General features: G+C 38.7%; 1 protein-coding gene and 1 pseudogene across 1 annotated transcript; one reads left to right on the forward strand and one right to left on the reverse strand.

The window, feature by feature from the left end:
* Positions 1-7,702: 7,702 nt before the first annotated feature.
* Positions 7,703-23,601, reverse strand: LOC150040242 (eukaryotic translation initiation factor 1A-like). The gene is made up of 7 exons (XM_090327369.1): positions 23,578-23,601; positions 22,249-22,332; positions 17,180-17,283; positions 15,166-15,216; positions 12,200-12,281; positions 10,166-10,257; positions 7,703-7,900 (listed from the first exon to the last, which is right to left on the reverse strand). Exons 1-7 carry the CDS (start codon positions 23,591-23,593, stop codon positions 7,895-7,897), a joined length of 435 nt encoding a protein of 144 aa, XP_090183495.1. The 5' UTR covers positions 23,594-23,601; the 3' UTR covers positions 7,703-7,894.
* LOC150040243 (pinin pseudogene) lies at positions 18,092-20,109 on the forward strand (annotated as a pseudogene).
* Positions 23,602-23,613: the final 12 nt, after the last annotated feature.

The following is a 23,613-nucleotide window of genomic DNA, read 5'->3' on the forward strand; positions in this document are numbered from 1 at the left end:
GGTGAAAATATTCATCTGAGTTCTAATTTTTGTGTTAAATGTATCTGATTGAGTCCAATTTTCTTGTTATGAGTTAATGTCTGGTTTTGTTTGACAGCCTTTTGTAGGTAGGTTAGGATGGCCTCCACCTGCTGGCTATCAGGGAATGGAAATCTCCATAGGGGAGGTGCCCCCTGAGTTCAGGGCCCCATGGTTTTTCCATTACTCTGATAGTTTAAGGCCAGGCATGCCATCAGAAGCTTAGGAGTTATTTAAAAGTCTTTGCTTCTATGTCTTGTTCTTGTTAAGTTTTTCCTTGGGTGTCCTTGTGGTGTGTGTGTGTGTGTGTGTGTGTGTGTGTGTGTGCTTGCACGCACATCTTCGTTGTCTATTTAAATATATCTGGGAAGTAAAAGTTTTGGTCACCCCTGGGGAAGGTATTGAGCCTGGTATGTCCCCCTCCCACTCAGATGCAGTTCAGGCAAGCTGATATCAGACAGAGCAGCTGCAGGCTTAGTCTAGTTTTCCTTTTCCTAACAACCTGCTCAAGTGAGAGTCTGGAGACAATTGGTGGCAGGACACAGACTACAGTCTTAGTTCCCCTACGTTTAAGACTCCCACTCAGCTTTCATCTGCAAAAGAAAAAAAAGTGTGACATCAGGAACAAGCTCTGGAAAAATAAATTTCAGCTATGTTGCCTTGTTAGAAAGTTTGGTTTTAAGAGACCTATGGCCACCTAATCTTTGACAAGGGAGCCAAAAATAGAATGGAAACAAGACAGCCTCTTCAACAAGTTGTGCTGGCAGAACTGGTTAAGCACCTGCAGAAAACTAAAGTTGGATCCTTCTTTGTCACATTGCACTACAATTAACTCCAAATAGATCAAAGACCTGGAGGTAAAAGCTGACACACTGAAAACTTTACAGGAAGGAATAGGAGATACACTAGGCCTCCTTGGTGCAGGTCGAAACTTTCTTAGTAAGGACCAAGAATCACAACAAATCAGAGAAAGGCTGGATAAGTGGGACTGCATTAAACTGCAGAGCTTTTGTATGGCAAAGGACATAGCTAGTAAACTAATCAGGAAGCCTACAGAGTGGGAGAAGATTTTCACCAACCAAACAACGGACAAAGGCCTCATATCTAAAATATATCAACAACTCAAAAAATTGAATCACTCCAAAACTAACCTCCAAAGTAACAACCATCCCATTAAAAAATGGGCCAAAGACTTAAAGAGAGTCTTCTCTGAAGAAGAAACAAAAATGGCCTATAGACACATGAAGAAATGGTCAACATTTCTGGTCATAAAAGAAATACAAATCAAAACAACTCTAAGATTCCACCTCACTCCAGTTAGAATGGCCAGGATCAGAAAAACGAATAACAAGAGGTGCTGGAAGGGATGTGGCCAGGAGGGATCACTACTACACTGTTGGTGGGAGTGCAAACTCGTTCAACCACTATGGAAAGCAGTGTGGCAGTGCCTCAAAAGGCTAAACATAGAACTCCCCTATGACCCAGCAATTCCACTACTTGGCATTTACCCAACCATCCAGAAACAAGGACATACTAAATCCGCTAGCACAACAATGTTCATTGCAGCACTATTCACCATAGCAAAGATAGGGAACCAACCCAGATGTCCCTCAGTTGATGAGTGGATCAACAAGTTGTGGTATTTGTACACAATGGAATTCTATGCTGCTGTCAGAAAGAGTGACATCGCCCCATGTGTTAGGAAATGGAAAGACTTAGAAAAAAATCATATTAAGTGAAGTAAGCCAGACTCAAAGGAACTTAGGCTCAATGGTTTCCCTCATTAGTCATAATCAGTAGAAACCTTGGGCTCTACTTGCAGAGATCTGCAATAGAGCAAAATCTTGATACATAAGGCCAGATAATGTGAAGCTAATTGAAAGGACCTCCAGGATATTGAAACAAAAGCCATATAATGAATGATCGTTGTCCTTAATGTACTATGTTGTCTCCCATCCCCTTTGCTGTCCCTTTGGTTATCTCATATTGGTATAGTATCTCACTTTGTTATCTGATATATTGAATTTATTTGTATTTGGATATTTGAAATTTGATAGGGAAGGGGGGAAAACCAAGAAGGGTGGGGGGTGTGGGGGTGGAGGGAAATGGGTACCAAGACATGTGAAAGGGTATCAATGTATGTGAATGAATGCACCTTCTATCTGGCAAATATCATGTAACCTTTACTAATGACAATAAAAAAAATAAAAAAAGAAAGTTTGGTTTTAAAATTGGTTGTCACCTGGAAGAGTAAGATTGGCAAAAAAATTTTCTTGACACTAAAATTTATGGCTGAAATTGATTTTGTGTGCTTTAAGATCTTTAGTATGAATGGGTGTGAGTGGGTGTGAGTGAACATGTTAAATTGTCAGTATGCTGTATAAAACAATGGATGAATTGATACTTGAAACACAAAGGCAATTGGGTAAATCTAAGTTTAAGCTTCAACAAAAGTATTAGTTTTGAATGCTTCTAATGTCTCAAAGGATTATTGCATTACTTTAAAGAGGAACTGGTTAAGAGCATTTTTCTAAAGATCCTGAAATCTGCATTTTAAAAATCTGGTATTGTAATTCATAGAGCTGTTTACATTGTAAACATGGTATCCTGTTTAGCACAGCGGAGTTAAGTTTGGAATTTGGAATTTATTACCTTGAGTTAAAGTTCAGAGACAAGTATCAGAAATTTAAATGTGAATTTGGGTATCAATATCAGAAACTTTGCCTGTCTGTCTTTTAAAATTATTTAGGTAAACAAATCCAAAAGAAAGGACCTGAAATCTTAGGATAGTCCTGTGAGCCTATATTTGGGGGTTAGAGGTGAACTGGCAAAAGTGAAGCTCTGGGTTCCCCATGGTGGGACAGGTCCTAGGGAGGGTCCATGCATGGTGAAAAAGTAAGCTGGCAGAAAGGCTGTTCATCTAAACCTGGTCAGATGGGAACAGTGGACCATTTTCATCCTGTCTCTTTTTCCTTACAGACTGACACTAGAAATCTGATGGTAAATGTGGGTAATGTGATTAACATTTCTTAAACTGCCCCTTAAAGTATATTAAATTGGGAAAAGGGTTTTAAAAGAAATGTATAAACATTTATGTTCTCATGATTGGGTTTTATGCTACTTTACAATTAAATGTATTTTAGAAAAAGAAGAAAACTCAAGTCTGGACTTTTGGTGCACTGATGTTTGTAATTCTTGCATTAGGGACAAACTGTTATTTGAGTTTAAATTGTTATTGGAATTCTAAGCAGTAACTAACCAATACAAAGGGAAAGTAGGACGATCAAAATGATTGCTCCATTGCTATTTCAGTTTGGTCTTTTAAGTTTATAACAATTTCCAGCAGGCCCATGGAGGAGGACAGCTGATCCTTATTCAAATGTAATTTTGGCCCGAGTTCCAAGTAAGATCATGCTTAGAGACTATTTCTGTGTTGACCACCTTGTTGCTTTAATTGGAATAAAGTGGCCTTATAAGGACTCATTGATCTAAAAACTGCAGTTCTGAGTCAGCCTGGACAGAGCAAAGTCCCTGTGAAACTGTGGCGTCTAATCTAGCAGCAGAGTGCTAGTGAGGCAGAGTTACATTGGAGCTTATAGTGGCAGAGTGCTAGCCTTGAGCTGGAGAGCTGAAGGACAGCACCCAGGCTCTGAATTCAAGTCTAGCAACCAACGAAGTGAAAAGCAATTCCTGTTTGACACATTCCTTGGAAAAAAGGAATGAAGCATCCACATGCAGAAAGCCTCTGCTTGGATTTAAGAGATGGTGTCAGATCCTAGAGCCAGTCGTGCTTTGTCACTCAAAATTACTCAGAGCTGGGAGACTTTTTTTCCATCCCAATCAAGCAAACTGATCAGAAAAACTGCAGAGCCAAATTGAAAGAGAAAAGATGTTTTGAAAGGTTTGGATCCCGAATTTAGTGGAGACACAAGATTCCAATCCTTCCCCAACCTCCCCGAGAAAAAAACTAAAAAATACCCCTTTGTACTTTCTTTTCTTCCTTTTTTTTCATTTTCTACCCTTTTTCATTTGCATTTTTTTAATGTTACGATTCTTTCCTTCCCCCGCCCCCATTCCTTCTGTCATTGTGATCCTTCCTAGAAACATAATGACAGCACTGGGTACAGACTGTATACAAAGGCATTTATATTGATAGTCATCTCCTTTTTTTATCTCTTGGTTCCCAACCTTTGTATTTCTTGTCTAAGAACTCATAATTGTGTGGGATCTCCCCCCACCCATTTTTCTTGTTTTTCTTTTTCTTTTTTTTATTTTTACTCTTTAAAATTTTTATTATTGAATTCTCCTATATATACCTTCCTCTTTTCTCTATATATCCTCCTTATAACTTTTCTTATTTTCATAAATTTTATCTTATTTTTTCTAAATTTTTTACTCAACTATTTTACCTTTCACCCTAAATCTGGTTTAGTATTACTCTTGCTCCCATTTTCAAATCGGCAGGACAAGAATCTCAATAAAAATGGCAAACCAAAGAATAGCATCTCCCACCCAATATAAACAGGCAATGGAAAAGTAGAGGAAAGTCCTTTAAATGCTATACAAATGCAATTGATAAACATGATTAATGAAAAGGGTGAAAACATACAGAAAGAGATACAGAAGGAAGCCATACTTAAACAAGATGAAACCATAAACAAGGTGATATGTGAATGAGAGGAAGCCATAAAGGAGGCCATAATAAAGGATTTATAAAGAAAAATGGATGAATTCATAGAATCCACAAACAGAAAGTTGACCAAACGCCAACAAATGTCCAAAGAGAACAATGCTGCTGTGCTAACCACTCAAATGGAAATCAAGGAGTTAAAGAAGTCAGTACATGATCGAAAACAAGAGATGGAAGGCATCAAAAATGAGCAATTAGAAGCAAGGGAGATGAAGAATAAAGTAGAAAGCGTTGATAGCAGGTTAGACAATGTAGAAGACAGAATTTCCAGGGTTGAAAATAACTTAACTATTATAGAGAAAGAACAGAAAATGAGTCAAACAAAATCTAGGAAATATGAGAGAATGCTTCAGGAGGTCCAAGATACAATTAGGAAGCCTAATTTAAGCCTAATTGAGAATGAGGTCAAAGGTACTGGAAATATACTTCAGGGATTCATCTCAGAGAACTTCCCAAATATCCAGAAGGGCAGGCCCATCCAGATACAAGAAGCATTTAGAACCCCAAACACACCCTACCAGAAAAGGACATCCCACGGCCACATTATAATCCAACCTGGATCAATAGAGACCAAACAAAGGATCCTAAAAGGAGCCGGGGAGAAGACAACAATCACTTACAAGGGAAAACCAATCCAAACAATCACAGATTTCTCATCAGAGACGATGCAAGCAAAAAGAGATTGGAAGGATATATGTCATGCCCTTAAGACAAATAACTACCATTCAAGAATACTGTACCCCAGCTAAGCTCCCATTCATAACTGAGGGAACAATAAAAACCTTCCATTCCAAGGAAAAGTTGCAACATTACGTAGCAACCAAACCAGCATTACAGGAAATTCTCAAAGATGTTCTACACACTGAAAACCAACACAAACGTGATACTGACAAAGGAACGGCACCTAAAAATAATACCAGCTAGTAAGTACTGAAAGAACTGTCAAGCCACAGGCCCTAATGAAAGCTTTTAAAAATGGCAGGAACTAGTTAATATTTTTCAATCCTAACCTTCAATATCAATCGACCTAACTCTCCAATTAAATGGCATAGACTGTCTAGTTGCATCAAAAAGCAAGATCCATCATCCTGCTGCCTTCGAGACACATCTTGCCCTCCCCAAAACAAATATTTTTTGAAAGTGAGAGGTTGGAATAAAGTTTATCAAGCTAACAGTCCCCATAATCAGGCTGGCGTTGTCATCTGCATATCAGATAAAATAGACTTCAAACGAAAATTAGTGAGAAAAGACAAAGAAGGTTATTACATACTAAGAGAGGGTTATCTCCTCCAGGAGCACTTAACCATCTTAAATATCTACACACCTAATCCCGGAGCTCGGAACTTCATCAAGCAAACTTTACTTTCACTATCCACACATAGACAGAAACACAGTGATTGCTGGTGACTTTAACATACCACTGTCACCTATGGACAGATCAACCAGGCAAAAACTCAACAGAGAAAGCTCAGAATTGAACAGCTGCATAGACCAACTAGACCTAACGGACATCTACAGGTTATTTCACCCACCATCATCACAATATACCTTTTTTTTTCAGCAGCAGCACATGGAACATTTTCCAAAATAGACCACATTTTAGGGCATAAAACAAACCTGGGCAGGTTCAGAAAGACTGAAATTATTCCCTGCTTTCACTCAGACCGTCAACAAGGGCATCAAATTGGAACTGAATACCAATCTCCACCAAGGAAAGCCTGGTAACTCAAGGAAATTGAACAGCAAATTGTTCAATCACCAATGGGTCATTGAAGAGATCAGAACAGAAATTCAACAGTTTATATTCAAGAGTCATATAATAGAACAAAACCTAAATACTTAAGGCCATATAGAATGACCCTAAATGAAAGGACCTCTAAGATATAGAAACAAAACCCATATAATGCGTGATTGTTGTTTTTAATGTACTATGTTATCTCTCACCTCTTTTGCACTCTTGCTTATCTCATATTGTTACAATATTTCACCTTGTTATCTGATATATTTTTATGTGCTTAATTGGTTATTTGAAATAAGAGAGGGGAGCAAGGAAATCAAGATGAGTGGGAGGAGGGAAATGGGGACCATGACATGAGAAAGGGTATTAATATTTGTGAAGTAGTGTATCTTCTATCTGGCTAATATAATATAACCGTTCTATTAATTACGATAAAATTATATGAGAAAGATATGTGAGTAAAAAAAGAAACAACCATCCCAATAAAACATGGGTCAAAGACTTTTTTCTTTTTACCATTAATATTTTTCATATTTTTATTATTATTAATAGAAGGGTTACATGATATTTGCCAGGTAGGAGGTGCATTAATTCACATACATTGACACCCTTTCACATGTCTTGATCCCCATTTTCCTTCATCAGAAAGAACATTGCCCCATTCGTAAGGAAATGGAAAGACATAGAAAAAAATCATAGTAAGTGAAGTAAGCCAGATCCAAAGACACATAGGCTCCATGGTTTTCCTCCTTTGCAACAATCAGGACACATAAGTATACATCTAGTATACAGGGGATCACAATAGCACAAAAGCTAAGTACACATGGCCACATGGAATGAGGCTAAGTTTAATGTACTCCAGGATAAGGAAACAGGAGGCTTATCTTAGTGACTGTTGTTTTCAATCAGTAAGTAAATTGTTGCATCATGTGAAGTTATTTCTTTTCTCTTTTGTTTCCCCTGATGCTTTATCTCATGTTGTTACTGTATCCAATTTTGGTACTTGCTATCTTGTATATAAGTGTATTTGTTTATTTGAAAAAGGGAAGATAAGAGATGAATGGGAGGGGTTGCAGGGAGGGAAAGCGGGAGAAAAACACGGGAAGGGGTAACAATGTTCAAGAAGTAATGTACCCACTACCTGATGAATATAACTGTAACCCCTCTATATATCACAATAAAATAAAATAAAAACAAAAAATGAACTATTGTCTTAATAGTAAATATTTCACTTTTATTTGTAAATTCCACTTGACCTCAAGACAGTTAACATGTTAATTAAAATAACTCAGCATCTTCCTTCTTCACAGCAACACTGAAACTGGTTTTTGAAAACAGAACAACCAACTCTCTACTCATGCAAATGAAACTGCCCTTTGCAGATGATGGTCAAGATCACAACTGTAGAACAATCCTTGAAGACTGGAATAACGTTTGTTGAGTTCAGCCTAGTTCTGTAAGTAAAAGAAATGACAGATCCAGTGACTAAAGATCACTACAATGTAATACTGTACAGAAGGATCTCTGTAAAGTTATCTGTATAATGCTATACGGTAATATTCATTCATCCAATTTTCCCCTTTTTCTGCCTGTTGCCAATGTGTCTTTCTTTGTTTCTATATAGGCAAATTTAGATTGCAGCATACATACTGATGGTGTGTAAATGGATTTTTACTTGAGTAAAATTTTCACAGACACTTTTCTATTCATCTCATTACTACTTCATATTTTGACTTGTTACCAAACACACTGATGCATCAAATTAATGTAATTACTACCTCCATTTTTGATCAGTATATATGCTTATACAGAATATATATGTAACATATACTATACATAACTATATAGCATATGTTCATAATACATTAATTTGTATTCTGTAAATATTGTATGATGTACAGTCTAGGATAAATGTATAGTATAGGATATATAAAATACTATATATTCTACAGGTATTTTACCTGGCATGAAACATATATAAGAATACATCCTATCCTACATAGGACATGACATGTACTCTATATTTACACAGTGTATTATATACACACGTCACATACACATTTATGTCTAATCACATACTAGCTAACTTTATGTAGACATTCTTGCATTCTTTTAACCGTCTGAAATAGTCCTAGATGGATCTAACAAATTAGCATTTTTGAGATGATATGGATGAATGATTCTCAGAGAAGTCTCAACATCAGGATCATGGTACAGTAATCTAACTTTGTCAAGACTACCCTATACAATTTTTGAAACCTCTGGCAACCATGTTGAACGTAAGAGTTTTTCAAAACTATCAGGCACAGTTTCATCTCAGCAATCAGTCAAACTGTCAATATAAGGGAATTTTGTTCCAGAACTGAGATATCAAAACCTATTACTGGGTCAATTTTCTTCAAAACCATTTACGTAAGTTGATTTCCAATAGAGGTATATTTAAAAAGAGGCTGATAAAATTGCAGAAGCTACACTATAATCCCAATTGCTTCTATGAATTCATATACTGATACATGTAACATATATACTATACGTAGTGTGGTGTTAAGAATAAAAAAGAATTTTGCTTGTAATATTTTACAGCTATGGCCATGAAGGGTAAAGTGTAGTTATGTGCCGAGTGCTGTTTGCTTACCATTATAATGGATTTATTTTCTGAATGGACCTTACATATATGGCTGTATATTGTGTCTCTATCTATATAAACACACCCATATATGTACACAAATGTACATACAAATATCTATGTATACATGCAAATCCAGGATTTATTCTGACCAATGAAATGATGGAATCTCCATGCTTGTCCCTAACAACGCTTTAGAGTACACTGCAATTTCACTAATACCTTTAGTAACTCTAAGTCTAATAGCCCTAAAGGAAGGTATGGTTTCAAAGCTGCTATGCTTTTCTCTCTCTCGCTCCCTTTTTCTCTCCCTCTCTCTCTCTGTCTCGGTCTCTCTGTCTCTCTGCCTTTCTCTCTCTTCATTCCTTTCTTCCTTCCTTTCTAAGCCATCTCTAGGTTCTCTAGGTATTGTTTTGTTTGCATGAGTCAGTTGGGGGGCTTGAACTCAAGATGTAGGCACTTTCCCTGAGATGTTTTGCCCACAGCTCTACTTCTGGCATTTTGGGGGGACAAATGGAAATAAGTTTCTCCATGCCATGACCCTCAGATCTTAGCTCCTGAACAGCTAGCATTACAGATATGTGCCCACCCCTCTAGATGCTCTTACTTAAACAAGTTAAGCTTATAGAAATGCCTTGTACCAAAAGCCATATATGTTGCTACAAAAAGAAAGCATCCAAATGTGTTTCAAACATAAACAAATTGAGTAACTAATTCTGAACAATCCCAAATTTACAATTTATGAACAAGTATCAAAACATGCCCTTAACTTTAAACAGAGGACATTCTTTTGTTAAAAATTGTTGTGTTGGTGGACGCTGGTGGCTCATGCCTGAAATCCTAGGTATTCATGAGGCTGAGACCTGAGATTGGTTCAAAACCAGGCTGGACAGGAATTCAATAAGACTGTTATCTGCTATTAACCACCAGAAATTGGAACTTGAGTTGTGACTCAACATGGCCGAGAACTAGCCTTGATCAAAAGTGCTCCATAATCAAATATACACGTATGTATGTATGTATGTATGTATGTATGAATGTGATCCAGGAAAATGTTTTTCTTATAGATAAAATTGTATAAATGTCTACTTACATCATCTAGGTCTTCATCATCATCACCAATATCATCAAACTGGACTTCATCATCCTCTCCAGGACCAAATGTGTCAGATTCATTGATTTTAGCTAAAAGTAACAATACATTCTTCATATAAGCAAAGTATTTTTAAAACTGCCCACTTTAGAAAATGGATCTGTATGCATATATATACATAATTCTGCGTATATATATATATATATCTGTACACACACACATACACACAAGTGTGTATATATTTATACTGGTTTTCCCTACAGAAATATCCATGAGGGAAGTAAAGTGTTAAATCAGTAGAGGAATACAAAGCAGCTCAAAATTGTTTACCATTCTAGGTGCCATCTCCAGCAGGGCAAAACCCAACAAGTACCTCAAAAACACTCCTATATAGAACAATGTCAAGACCATATGAACTTCATTTCCTACAAAAATAAGCACTCATCTAGGGGATGCTGCCTCATACCTGTAATCCTGGAATACTCAGAAGACTGAGATCTGAGGATCACAGTTCAGTGTCAGCCAGAAAGTCTCTCACTCTCTTATCTTTAGTTAACCACACAAAATAGCAGGCAGTCAAGTGGTAGAGTTCAAGGGGTAGAGTATTAGCCCTGAGCACAACAACCAGCTCTGAGTTCAAGCCCTTAGGTCAGGCAGGAAGAGAGACAGTAAGACACATGACATATACACAGAAATGTACACATGCAAAAATATTAAGATCCTATTTCAAAAGAAAAGTTGGAGTTCTGATACTAGGGGTTCATTCTTGTATTCCTAGGCTGGGAGATTACAGTGGATAGCAGCTCAAGACCAACTCAAGCAAAAGAAGTTCATAACACTACAGTTCCAATGAACTAGTAAAACAAGGCTAGACAGGCAAGACTTAAATAGCAGAGCACCAGCTGTGAGCAAGCAAGCTCATTATGAGGCACCAAAATTTGTGGCTCAACTGCTAGCCACAAGAAACCACCCAGATGCATGGATCACCCCTACAATCTATTTGCTATTTGCGGACAGAAAGTTATTTAGTTATTTAGGCTCATATATATAATCTCAGTTATTTGTTGATAGAAAGAATCATGGTTCAAATCCAACCTAGGGAAATAGTTGGCAAATCTCAATTTAACTAACAAACCGGATGTAGTTGTGCATGCCTTTGGTCTCATCTTACAAGAGAATCAACAGGTAGAAGGATCTCGGTATTAGTTTAGTCTCTTAAAAAATGTTAACAGCTTCCCTGAAAAAAAATACCCACTGGAGATTTCACTCAAGTGGTAGAGTACCTTTCTAGGAACCTAGAGGTACTAGGTAAGCAAATCCCAATAGTACCAACTGGAACAGAAGAGGAAAAGCCTTCTCTCTGCATATTTGCAACACAACACACAGTCAGACAGCCAGACACATATACACATGTACATATTTATATACTATATACCTATTTTATTACAATTATGTATATGTATTACATACATATTATATACACTAATATATTGTCATGTATATATGATTCCCTAGATATTATAATGTATGTATGTTAACATGTATATCATAGAGTATGTATATGTATATTATTCCCTTGATACATAAACATTAGGAGCTTACAAACTCACAAATTCCTCCACAAATATTGTTTCTGAGGGCTGTGGAGTAGTGCCACATGCCTATAAGTCTACTCAGGAGACAAGAGATCTGAGAATCACAGTTTGAAGACAGCCCAGGCAGGGATGTTCATCTGATCCCTGATCCTATAAACTACTCAATAAATGGAAATGAATCTGTGGCTCAATGGGTAGAATGCTAGTCTGGAGAAAAAAAGCTCATTGGCAGAGTCCAAACTTTGAACTCAAAGCCCAGGACTGGCTCGAAACGAACAAAAACGAAAAGCAAAAAAAAAAAAAGTTTGCAGGCAAGCCCTACTATTTCTTTCTAATATACTGGCAATGTAAACAGACATAATTTTATGACAACTTGTTCACCTAAACCCTTACACACAATAACAACACATAACATTGTAAAAGAAGAATGGAAAATTACCATGTTCTGGAAGTTCTCCATATGCCTTCAGATTTCTAGCTTCATCAGCATTATACTTTAAAATCACATCAGCTTTGTTATCCTTAGGAATAAACAAACAGCCTTGAAAGTTCTTATAACAAATATTATCAGTTGTTTCTTCAATGACAGGCCTTAATATAAAGCTCAGCTGGCCAGGCTAGATAGCTAACCAGCCTAATCCTAGCTACTCAGGAAGCTGAGATCTGAGGATTGCCAGCGCAGGCACTGAAGCCCCATAAGACTTATCACCAATTAACCACTGGAAAACTGGAAGTGGCCCTGTGGCTCAAGGGATAGGACCGGAGGCTTGAGCGGAAGAGCGGAAGGACAGTGGCCAGGACCAGAGTTCAAGCCCCATGACTGAAAAAATATTCTCTGGGATTAAATTCTCTGGAAAGAAGTATGTTACATACTTATGGTAAGTCATAACATGCAAAGGATTACTGCACTTTCAATCTTCATAAAAACAAAACAGAAAAAGCTTCACATTTTATTTATTATTTAACGCTGTTTGTTGACCGGAAGACTGCAAAACAGCAGTGTTGTTTTTTGGTCAAACCAACCATTGAAAACTGACTGGAGACAACTCAATCAGTGCACAACACCAAGTTCAAGGGTGTTTTACTGCTTCCTTATTTGCTTTGAAGTCTGAGAGTATAAGTGTGTTTTTGCCCTGACCCCTGCTTTGAATCCAGCAAACAGCTATAGAATGGTCTTAAAATGCATTGGTCTTTTGCCCTATGTTCTGTCATTCTCAGGATATGGAAAGGGTCACAAAAAAGGAAAGTTGTTAGGAAAGTGGAAGAGTCACTTTGGGAATTACGGACAACAACAGGAAAAATTTCAGCCACTAGAAGGAGTAAGACACTGGATCTACCACGTTTTAATAAAGTTAAAATTTTAAAAACTAGGGGCCGGGAGTTTGGCCTAGTGGTACAGTGCTTGCCTAGCATGCACAAGACCTGGGTTCGATTCCGTGGTACCACATACATAGATTAAAAACCCAGACGTGGTGCTGGGTCTGAAGTGGTAGACCTCTAGGCTTGGGAAAGTCCAAGGACAGTGCACAGGCCCTGAGCTTGAGCCCAGGACTGGCAAAAACTTCAGAAAGAATTAGAGTAAATGTATTAAAAAAATGTTAAGAAATGTTAAGATGTTGATGAGACTGCTGTGTCCATAAGTGGAAAGTACCAACGAAATATATTTCTATTGTGTTTTTTTAAACGGGTGGAATTGTAGGGTCAGGAGTTTAGCCTAGTGGTAGAATGCTTGCCTAGCATGCACCAAGACCCAGGATCAATTCCACAGTACACAGAAAAATGCCAGAAATGGTGCTGTGGCTCCAGTGCGCAGGCCCTGAGATTAAGCCAAAAGACTGGCAAAAACAAAACAAACAAACAAAAGAAAACATGGGGGCTGGGGATGAGTTGTACAGTTAAAAAATTCTGGGGGGATACTGATTTGAATATTTTGTTTTCAATGACAATTATAATTGGACAAATGATCAAAAGAAATAAAGGAATTGGGCATTAAAACCAAGAGGAGATAACAAACATCTACAGAGTATTCTACTGAGCAATAGCAAAACAAAACTACTACTTCTAGTAGTGATACTTTCTTACATAGTTGTATTTCTTTTAAACTGGTGAAAATCAAATAATCAAATACACTTTTTTTTGCCAGTCCTGGGCTTGAGCTCAGGGCCTGAGCACTGTCCTTGGACTTTCTCAAGGCTAGCACTCCACCACTTGAGCCTCTGCACCACTTCTGTCCTTTTTCTATGTATGTGATACTGAGGAATCCAACCCGGGTCTTTGCATGCTAGGCAAGCAATCTACCACTAGGCCAAACTCCCAGCCTCAAATATACTTCTTAAGTTTGAAACTTATAGAGGACTCTGCCATTTATTTTAGTAGACATTTTCAATTTATAGCAAACAGTTAATAGTTTGCATGATGTCTCAATGTTCATGAAAACACTGTAACATTTTTATAATTTTACTGCTTTGTGTAGTCATGAACCATGTTCCCAGCCCCAAACTTGTGATTTCCTCAACTGTGTAAAGTTCCCAGATTTGGATTTCTAAGCCCAGTAAATAATGAGCCTGAGCCAGTGAAATGCTCTCTGTGTATAGCAGCAGTTACTCAGGAGATTGAAGCAAGAGGATCAGTATAGTCTACAAGTCAAAGCACACAGGGGGCCAAATCCTGAGATCCCCATTAAACCCAACAGTTTGTTCATATCCTAGGACTGGCACCCAAAGAAAAAAAATGGATAGAACATGACTTGGGCCTCTAGTGAAACAGAGGTTTAAGGTGTGTATGTATTCAAAGATCAATAAAAATTCATTTTTAAAACACTGCAAAGAAAGAAGACAAAAAGCTCATGTAATAAAGAGAAAGTAGGGAGGTGAATATGATCAGCATACATAGTATGTACAAATGGAAATGTCCCAATGAAACCTCCCACATATAATCAATATGCACTAATAACATTGCAAAGCTGTGAGAAAGACCAACTTGTCTGTAAAATTAATCCACTCATTGGAAATATCACCATAAACTGCCAATTTCTATTTAGAGAAGGTAATTTAAACAGCAGTAAAGACAACAGATATGATAACAGCAATGGGAAATTCAGCCAACACCAGTCTTTTATCACTGACTGATGCTTAACACAGAACTTTCAAATAAATGATGATATTTATCTAGACCTACTAGGATTATTAACTGCATGTACTATTTAAAAGAAACAAAAAACATTTTCCCACAAAAACACGCGTGTCTGAATAGCCACTTTGGAAACCCTTGTGGATAAAAATAATCCTGTGTCTTCAAATTCAACTAGCTCTTAATAAATATCAGCATGAGGAGAAGGGACAGGGCCTGGAATTGATCACAGATGCTAATTCTGTTACTAAGTAATAAAGACACAGGAATTTTTACCTGATAGTCTCGCAGACCAACCAGTATAATGTCTGAGGCATTTATCCAAACCTGTAAAAGGCAATTTATTGCATATTAACACAAATAATAAATAGCAGTGTTGGATATACCAGTCATTATTATTCGTCTATTTTGGGCAAAGTACACATCAACAACTGGAAGATGAAAAGGTGCTGCAGAAAGCCAACACAACCAGGACCACAAGTTCAAGTCCACCTTTGGTCATACAGCACTTTCCTGTTACAATGAGACATTGTCTTTCACACAGTATATAACTGCTTTAAAAAAGAATTAACCCACTAAAATTAGAGGTGTAGCTCATTGTGCAAACATAACTTTCCTCCTATGCACAGTCCCTGGGCTCAAACCTCATCGCAGAAAATAAAGGGGGAAGACATAATAAAGCAAAAAATGTAAGATGTCCTGATAGTCATACGTGAAGCCTCGCATGACATATGCCAAATTTACTTCAAATCCTTGGCAGAAAAATTATTCTTTAACAAAAAATGAGACCAAGTACCACAACTGTTAGTGATGATAGTTTGTTATCCAAATAAACAAGAATTACCCATTGAAACCAAACCTCTACCCTCCATCTTACAGAAATGTAGGTCCTGTCATTGGCAGAACAGTGTGTTGCAAAATGCTTACATTAACAATCCTTACCTCGACCTAAGGTCAGTGACTCGTGACTGCAATCCCAGCTACTTAGGAGGACTGAAGTTCAAAGCCAGCATGGGTAGGAAAGTCCATGATGCTTTTAGCTCCAATTTACCACCACAAAGCTAGAAACAGATCTGTCACTCAAGGGGTAGAATGCTAAGCCTTCAGCAAAGCCCTGGGTTCAAGTCCCACTACTGGCACCAAAATTAAATTAAAAATAAATAAATACATAATGGGGAGGAGTTTAATTCTGGTGAATCATGATGAATCAAAATTTGTGCCCATACCAAAAAAAAAAAGGTCCAGAAAACACTTTGGTCATTTCAACATGTCATCACTCAACTAAGATTCAGTTAGCAAGTCTTCACCATACATGCTCCACCACCAATGGTAATAGTCTCATACACTATAATAAATACTGCTTTTCTTTAAAAGCCACCCACACAGGCTTATTCTCCTATAGTACAGCAATTCAAATAAAGTAAGATAGCTCCTACAAATAAGTGCCAGTAAGTTGGAGAAGAAGGAACTCACAGACTCAAGTGTGTGTATCACATATGTATGTCAGATAGATGATTAGACATAAAGCGTCTATCATGTGGCATATATATATATACATGTAGTCCATCCTAGGATATATAGGGCTGATATGTACATATGTTTCACATATATATATGCATCTCCTACACATAATGTAATTTATAAACCAGTCTAATGTTGCAATCTATTTTTTAATATATCTGATTCAGAATTGTCTAATACCACATTCATTTCCAGGAACTGAAAAAATGAACACTGACTTCTTTAGTACACCCTGTAGTCTCTTTCCATCTGAAATAATTCCTACATTTTTTTATTCCTTACTACAACCAACAGTTAATTCAATCGAGACCGCTTGTTTTATAGATTCATTTTATTTGTTTCCTCAGTGTTATATGCATAATGAATCTTTCTAGCCAAATACAATAGAGGTGGGGAAAATGAGAGTGATCAAGGATCTTATTTTACTTTCTATATCATAATGCACATCACTCTTTTTCCAGAGAGTTTTGAGAGTTCCACAAAAAAAATCTCTTCTTACTTTAAAAGAAATTACTTTTGTGTTATTTTGTTGTTAATATGAAGGTGCTATACAGAGAGGTTACCACTGTATAAGTCAGGTATTGAATACATTTCCCTTTTTGGACAATATCACCCCTTACTTAGCTTTTAAAACCAATTATTTTTATAGCAAACCCATATTACAGCACAACAAGGGGATGGGCTAGAGAACCTGAGTTCAAAGGCCAGTACTACCACCACCCTCAACAACAAAACGAATCCATGAAGTAAAGAAAAATCCATACCGTACCTTTTTCCTCAACTTTCCTCTGATATGACATAGCCTCCTTATGCCATCAAAACACATTGCTTCTAATCGTCCGTTTCCCAACATTTTGAGAACTTGTGCATACTCTGAAGTTGGGATAAAATTCAACATTGGTCTGAGTTCAAGACCCAGGACCGGTGTAATACATATATATGTACATACATTTATACATACTAGTATCACTCCCTTGCCTCAGAGAAAGCTAAAACAAACGGCTTCATTATTAGTAAGTCCTACATTTACACTATCAAATAATCTATAAGATAAAAACACTGTTCAGAGGTAAAATGTCAGATGTTGAGTTCAAGTATTCCTCAAACCATCCCAATGTTCTTACGAAGGATACTGTTAAGAACAGAAGCCATGGACATCTTGTGGGAAAAGAATAAAAGTGGGGTAGGAGGGGCTAAGTGTCTGGCCTAGGGGTCGAGTGCTTGCACACTCAAAGACCCGGGTTTGAGTCCTTGGTACCACATACATAGGAAAAACACAGAAGTGGAGCAGTGGCTCAAGTGGTAGAGATTTAGCCTTGAGAAACCCCAAGTGCTCAGGGCTTTAGGTCAAAGCCCTGGACTGGCAAAAAAAAAAAGGAGAGTAGGAAAGGGAAATAAAATGTAAGAGAACCTACACAACACTCCATAGCAGAGTTAATCTAGAGAAAATCTGACACACGAAAAGGCTGTCTACACAGCAGTGAGATTCTTTTCTGATAGCTACTGAATATACATGTGCTCCAAACATTTCCAGCATTTGGCAACAAAAAAGGAAAGTATGAAAGTTTGCTCTTAAGTTCCACATCTTACACAAATAAGAAATTCAAAGGCAAATATAGAAAGGCCTTCGGTGATAGAAAAGCATGTTTCATGTGATTGAAAAACGTGAACATTTCAGAAGATGGTGGTCACAGTGAGAACTTTGCAGGAACAGCTAGAAAAGGCCAAAGAGAGCCTAAACAATGTAGATGAAAACATCCGCAAGCTCACGGGGTGAGATCCAAATGACGTGAGACCCATGCAAGCCGAACAGCTGGCCCTTTCTGGAGGTAGAGGACGTGGTAGTTTATTGCTGAAGCGTGGATTCTCTGATAGTGGAGGAGGACCCCTAGCCAAACAGAGAGACTTGAAGGGGCAGTCGGTAGGCTGGGTGGGGAGCGTTGGACAGGAAGAGAATCATACCAAGAGAGCAACCCAGAGGAGGAGGATGTCAATAAGCTGGCACTACAGTCTTCAGCTGTAGCTACCTCCGAAGAACACACACACAGAGACCTCCTTATCCAGGATCAAAATATGGATGTAAAGGGAAAGCAGAGGTATCGATGAATATTTGGCTTGTTGTTGGGTACTCTTCAGAAATTTAAACAAGAATCTACTGTTACTACTGAAAGGCAAAACAGACGTCAGGAAATTGAACAAAAACTTAAAGTTCAGGCAGAAGAAGAGAGAAAGCACGTTGAAAATGAGAGGAGAGAACTATTTGAAGAGAGATGTGTAAAACAGACAGAACGGTGGCTTTTGGAAGGTTGGGCTTCCGCAGCTGCAAGAAGAATGCAATGAACATAATGCCAAGGTAATTAAGTATGTTCTATATTCCTGGAAGAATGTGTCCAGATACCCCGAATCTAATAGAAGAATCACAGAGACAAATGAATGCGTTATTTGAAGGTAGATGCTCAAATCTGCAGAACAAATAGGCCTAGAAGGCACACCATGAAAGAAAAAGAGCATCAGCTGCTACATAATGAAGAACAGAAGCGGGAACAAGAAGAAGGTAAGGTGGCACAGCCAGAGGAAGAGTTGGAGGAGACAGGTAATCAGCACAATGATGTAGAAATAAAGGAGGCAGAAGAGGCAAAGAAAGTAGGCATAGTGCATAGTGATGCAGAGAAAGAACAGGAGGAGGAGGAGCAAAAACAGGAAATGAAGATTAAGTTGGAGGAGGAAGCAGAGGCAAAGGAAAGTGACAAACAACAGGATAGTCAGCCTGAAGAAGTTATGGATGTGCTAGAGATGGTTGAGAATGTCCAAAGTGTAATTGCTGAGCAGAAAGTGATGGAAACTAATCAAGTTGAAAGCATAGAGCCTTCAGAAAATAAAGCTAGCAAAGAATTGGAGCCAGAGATGGAATCTGAAGTTGAGCCAGATAAAGAATATAAGTGTCTTTCTCCTGCAAAAGACAATGTTAGTGTTATAGAAGTGGAGAAGGAACCTGAGGAAAAAGCATTTGAAAAAGAATCTGAACCCGAGCCTGAGCCTGTGGCTCAGCCTTAGGCCCTCCCTCTAACCCAGGCGCAGTCTCAGCCCCATCAAGTTCATCAACCCCAGCCTCTTTCTCAGCCTGAGACTTTGCCATTAGCTGTTTCAGCTCAGGTTATTCAGGAACAAAAGAATCAACTACCTGAGAGGAAAGAGTTTGCTGTTGAGCCCGTACAGCTCTCTGAAGTGCCAGTAGTGGAACCAGTTTAAGAGCGCACTCCAGAGTACAAGCTGAAGCAACAGCAGTAGTAGCAGTTCTAGTAGCAGTTCAACCAGTAGCAGCAGCGGAAGCAGTTCTAGCAGTGGCAGCGTAGTAGTCGAAGCAGTTCTGGTAGTAGCTCCAGCACAAGTGATAGTAGCCAAGATAGGAGCAGCAGTACTACTAGTAGTAATGAGAATAGAAGTCAAACTAGGGGCCAGGGACACAATAGAGACAGAAAGCATTGTAGGAGCATGGATCCAAAGCGAATGGATACGTCAGGATTAGAGAGAAGTCACAAATCTTCCAAAGGTGGTAGTGGCATAGGCACAAGAAGATTGAAGGATAAGAATTCCAGGTCTGACAGAAAGAGATCTATATCAGAGGGTAGTCGACCGGGCAAAAGATCTTCAAGAAGTGAGAGAGACCGAAAATCAGACGGGAAGGACAAAAGGTGTTAATGGAAGAAGCCAGGCTTTCCTAGCCTATTCTTTGCAGCAGAAGATTTCTTGAGTTAAAGGATTACCTTTCCTTGTAAGGAGGATGCTGCCTTGAGAATTGCAGGTTGTAAAAAATCTTTTTGGAAAACACAGACTGTTTGTTTACCAGACATTCTTGTACTTTTTGCATAATTTTGTAGGAGTTATTTATCAAAATTATGCGATGTTCCGGAATATGTAAAAATAATAATAAAAAGATTAACATCTCTTGTCATCTTTTCTAAATATCCTATAGGCTTCAGTAAGAATCTGTATATCTTAATAGGTAAATCTTTTAAGTCTGTTCCCTTCTAATTCTGTATCATACAATGCTTTTTAGGAATAAATGTTCATTTCATTACTTTTGAGATGCCTTTTTGACCCTTGTATAATCATTTTCAGTTTTTACCTCTAGATACTGAATAGGCTTAGGATGTTTCTGGAGACTTCCTCACTTACTTGGCTTTAGCTCTCAGGTCTTTGCAGCTTTATAATCATTTACTATTTTTCTGATCTCCCTTGTTCATCTAAGCATTTTCCTATTTTGGTTGTCATTTTCCTGATGATGGGAGCATTGTACTTCTGTCTTTGATGTTACCTCTGTGCTAACAGTATATGCAATCTGTCACTTCTTTCTAAGAAATCTTCTAAACTTGGATTTTGAATTTGTGGTCTTGTCTTAACATTTCTGTTGGCTCTAAATGAAACATGCCAATATGTGTTTTAGAGAAGTTTTGTTCAAGGAACCACTGTATGGAAGCCTTGACTATGTAAGTAAGCAAAATAACACGCAAGCGTACCAAGTGATAACTTTGGAGTTTCATAAATCTGTATGGAGTATTTGTTGCCATTACAATACATGTGCAAATAAATGTGGCTTAAGTCTTGTGTGACTGCTTAGGATTAGTACTTGTGTTTTGATACGGGCATACATTGCAAAATGGCCTGTTTTTAGTTCATAAGAACACTATAGCTTTGTATATTCAAGTTAATGGTTTCCAGACTTAGTTTTTTTGTTCTCCGTGCAACTTGTATAAATGTGAGTATGTTAAACCAACTCTTAAAAACATACTTTCAGAAATAGAAGAGGCAATCCAAAATTTCATATGGAATAATAAAAGACCCCGTATAGCAAAAATGCTTCTTAGCAGAAAGAACAGCGCAGGAGGAATTTCCATACCAAACTTTACACTCCGTACCGAAGTTTTATATAAAATTTCTGGATGAATACTGAAAAAATACAAAATGTAAACATGGACAACTGATCAGAAATTGGGATTAATATCTGTTTCGTGCCTGGTGTGGTAAGAATTTCCCCATAAACAAGCCAGCAAAGAGACAGAGATTAGTTGGAGCAGAGAATGGTGAAGTGTCAGCAAGCCTCCCTTCCATCTGAAGAAAAATGGGTACTTCTCCTTACGACCCAGTTTCACAGGAGGCAATAAGAAGAAGGAGGAGCCTTGACAACTATAATAGTAATATAATGACAATGATAGTAATAAGAGAAAAACAACAAATGAGAGAGAAAAAATTACAGAAAGATTCTACCTTACTGAAAGTAAAGGACTAGGGATATGGCTCCCAGTTGTACAGTGCCTCTCATCAAGCACAGTCACTCAATTCAGATCTCATCTACATTCGGTTTGTAAACAGTTTCATACTGGGCTGCGGTAGGAATTTGTCCATAAATCAGCTGCCAAAGAGGTGGATATCAGGAGGATCACCCATGTACAGTTTTGAGACCAGCCTGGACAAAAAAAAGTTAACGAGCCCTTTCCAGCTCAAGACAAACGTGTGCCTCTCCATTACACAGGAGGCAATAAGGAGGAGGAGCACGTGATAATCATGGTGCTGCTGCAGATGATACAAATTAAACAAAAATACAGTAAGATTCCTTCCATCTCAAGAAAAAAACACTGTGTTGCTACTCCTTACTACCCTAGTATCCAGGAAATAGAGGATCACTAATGAAAAGATTCCCACCTGCCTGAACAAAGGACTATCACGCAGTTCGAATGTCACTACTCCAAGTTTGCTATGTTTTAAAGAAGATCCTTTGAGGCTAAACATCTACAAAGGTATCATTAATAAGAGAAGCCTAACTCTAAAAGACTTACTTACCTTGTCCAGCCTCTTTAAAGACCAACTCTCTTTTCTGAGATTCATTCTCATTCTTACCTCTGCGCCTGTTTTTACCTCCTTTACCTGATTAGTAAAAGTAAATGAGAGAATTAACGGTCGCACTTTATCTACTTTTTAAGCATCGTTACAACTACTCCGGATGGCTGTACATACAGAGAGGAAAAGGGAAGGGATGTGGAACGGGTACACAATGGCTCCGGTGTAATTTATCCTTTTCTGTGATTGGGAGTTCCAGGAGTTCCTTTTATTGCATGCATGTTTTTAGTGTACCTTAAATAAAAACCTAATATGTGATCTGCCCACTGGTTTGGAAACAGCAGAGTGGCAATGGCATGCCTTTGGGATACCGCACTGAACCAGGACGCATAGGACTGGGGGCCTTATTTGGAAGTGGTGGAACACGGCACGTCTTAACAGGTCTAGGGAGAAATGAAGTGGCATTTCTGCAGCCAGCTGTCAAACATCAAGAGCGTACAGAGCTCTGGGCTCAAGAGCATGAACATGGAAGACTTGTTCAGGGTTATGAAGGATGGATCTGTCCCGTTAAAAATAAACACACACATAAAAAATCACCCTTTTTGGTATTTAAATGTTCACGAAACGATCGGGATAATTCACAGGACCGCACGCGTTAGGTCTGTCTACAAGAGGAAGTTCAGTCGATGCCCACGTGTTGGCAGTGCTTAAATCGAATCTGTGGGCTTTTCGGTGGAGAAAACAAAGGACCCTGCTGGTCTTAGTCGCACACTATCCAGTGCTGGGAAAGGCAGGAAAAACCTGGCTAAGTATGCCACAGTGCTCCGAATGTGAAAATCTTACTGTACTGTATGAAGGGCTGACCTCAGAAAACTTTGCTAGAGATAAACCCACACAGGATGGGTGTCGGGCGAGGGTGGGTCAAGGCCCCACCCAGGGCTCGGCTGGAAGTTTCCTGCCATATTGCTAACCATCTATGCGTCTGAGGCACAGACGCCAAGCAGGCCTTCAGGTTGAGAACGACTTCCAGAGAGTTCCCGGAAGGCCCGGCGCCCCACGGGCCAGGCCCGGACGGCTCCCAGCGGGCCTGAGGTGCAGTCCGCCCTCAGTCGGAGGCAAAATCCTGCATTCTTGCCCAGGAGACCTACACAGGAGGACGCCGGCTGCACCCAAACGACCACACTCGGAAATGGGCCAATCGTCCCGGGGCCTCCGCCCAAGCCCAGTCAGAAGCAGCAGTCAAGCCGGAAGGAGAACTGGCTGTCTCGGGCCTAAGGAGGTTCAAGGCCCGCACACGAGACGGACGAGCCGGCCCGGAACTAGCCGCATTACCTTTATTTTTCGGCATGGTGGGTGGGGGAGACTGGA

The sequence above is a fragment of the Megascapheus bottae genome, chromosome Y (genome assembly GCF_031878675.1).
Source record: "Megascapheus bottae isolate mThoBot1 chromosome Y, mThoBot2.hap1, whole genome shotgun sequence".
Classification (NCBI taxonomy): domain Eukaryota; kingdom Metazoa; phylum Chordata; class Mammalia; order Rodentia; family Geomyidae; genus Megascapheus; species Megascapheus bottae.

Bases quoted from the DNA above. Each gene is read 5' to 3' on its own strand.
- LOC150040242 (XM_090327369.1), bottom strand. The intron at 15,217-17,179 runs GTACGGTATGGA...TGCCTTTTACAG, and splicing joins GAGGAAAGTTGAGGAAAAAG to GTTTGGATAAATGCCTCAGA. The intron at 10,258-12,199 runs GTAATTTTCCAT...TGTTACTTTTAG, and splicing joins TGGAGAACTTCCAGAACATG to CTAAAATCAATGAATCTGAC.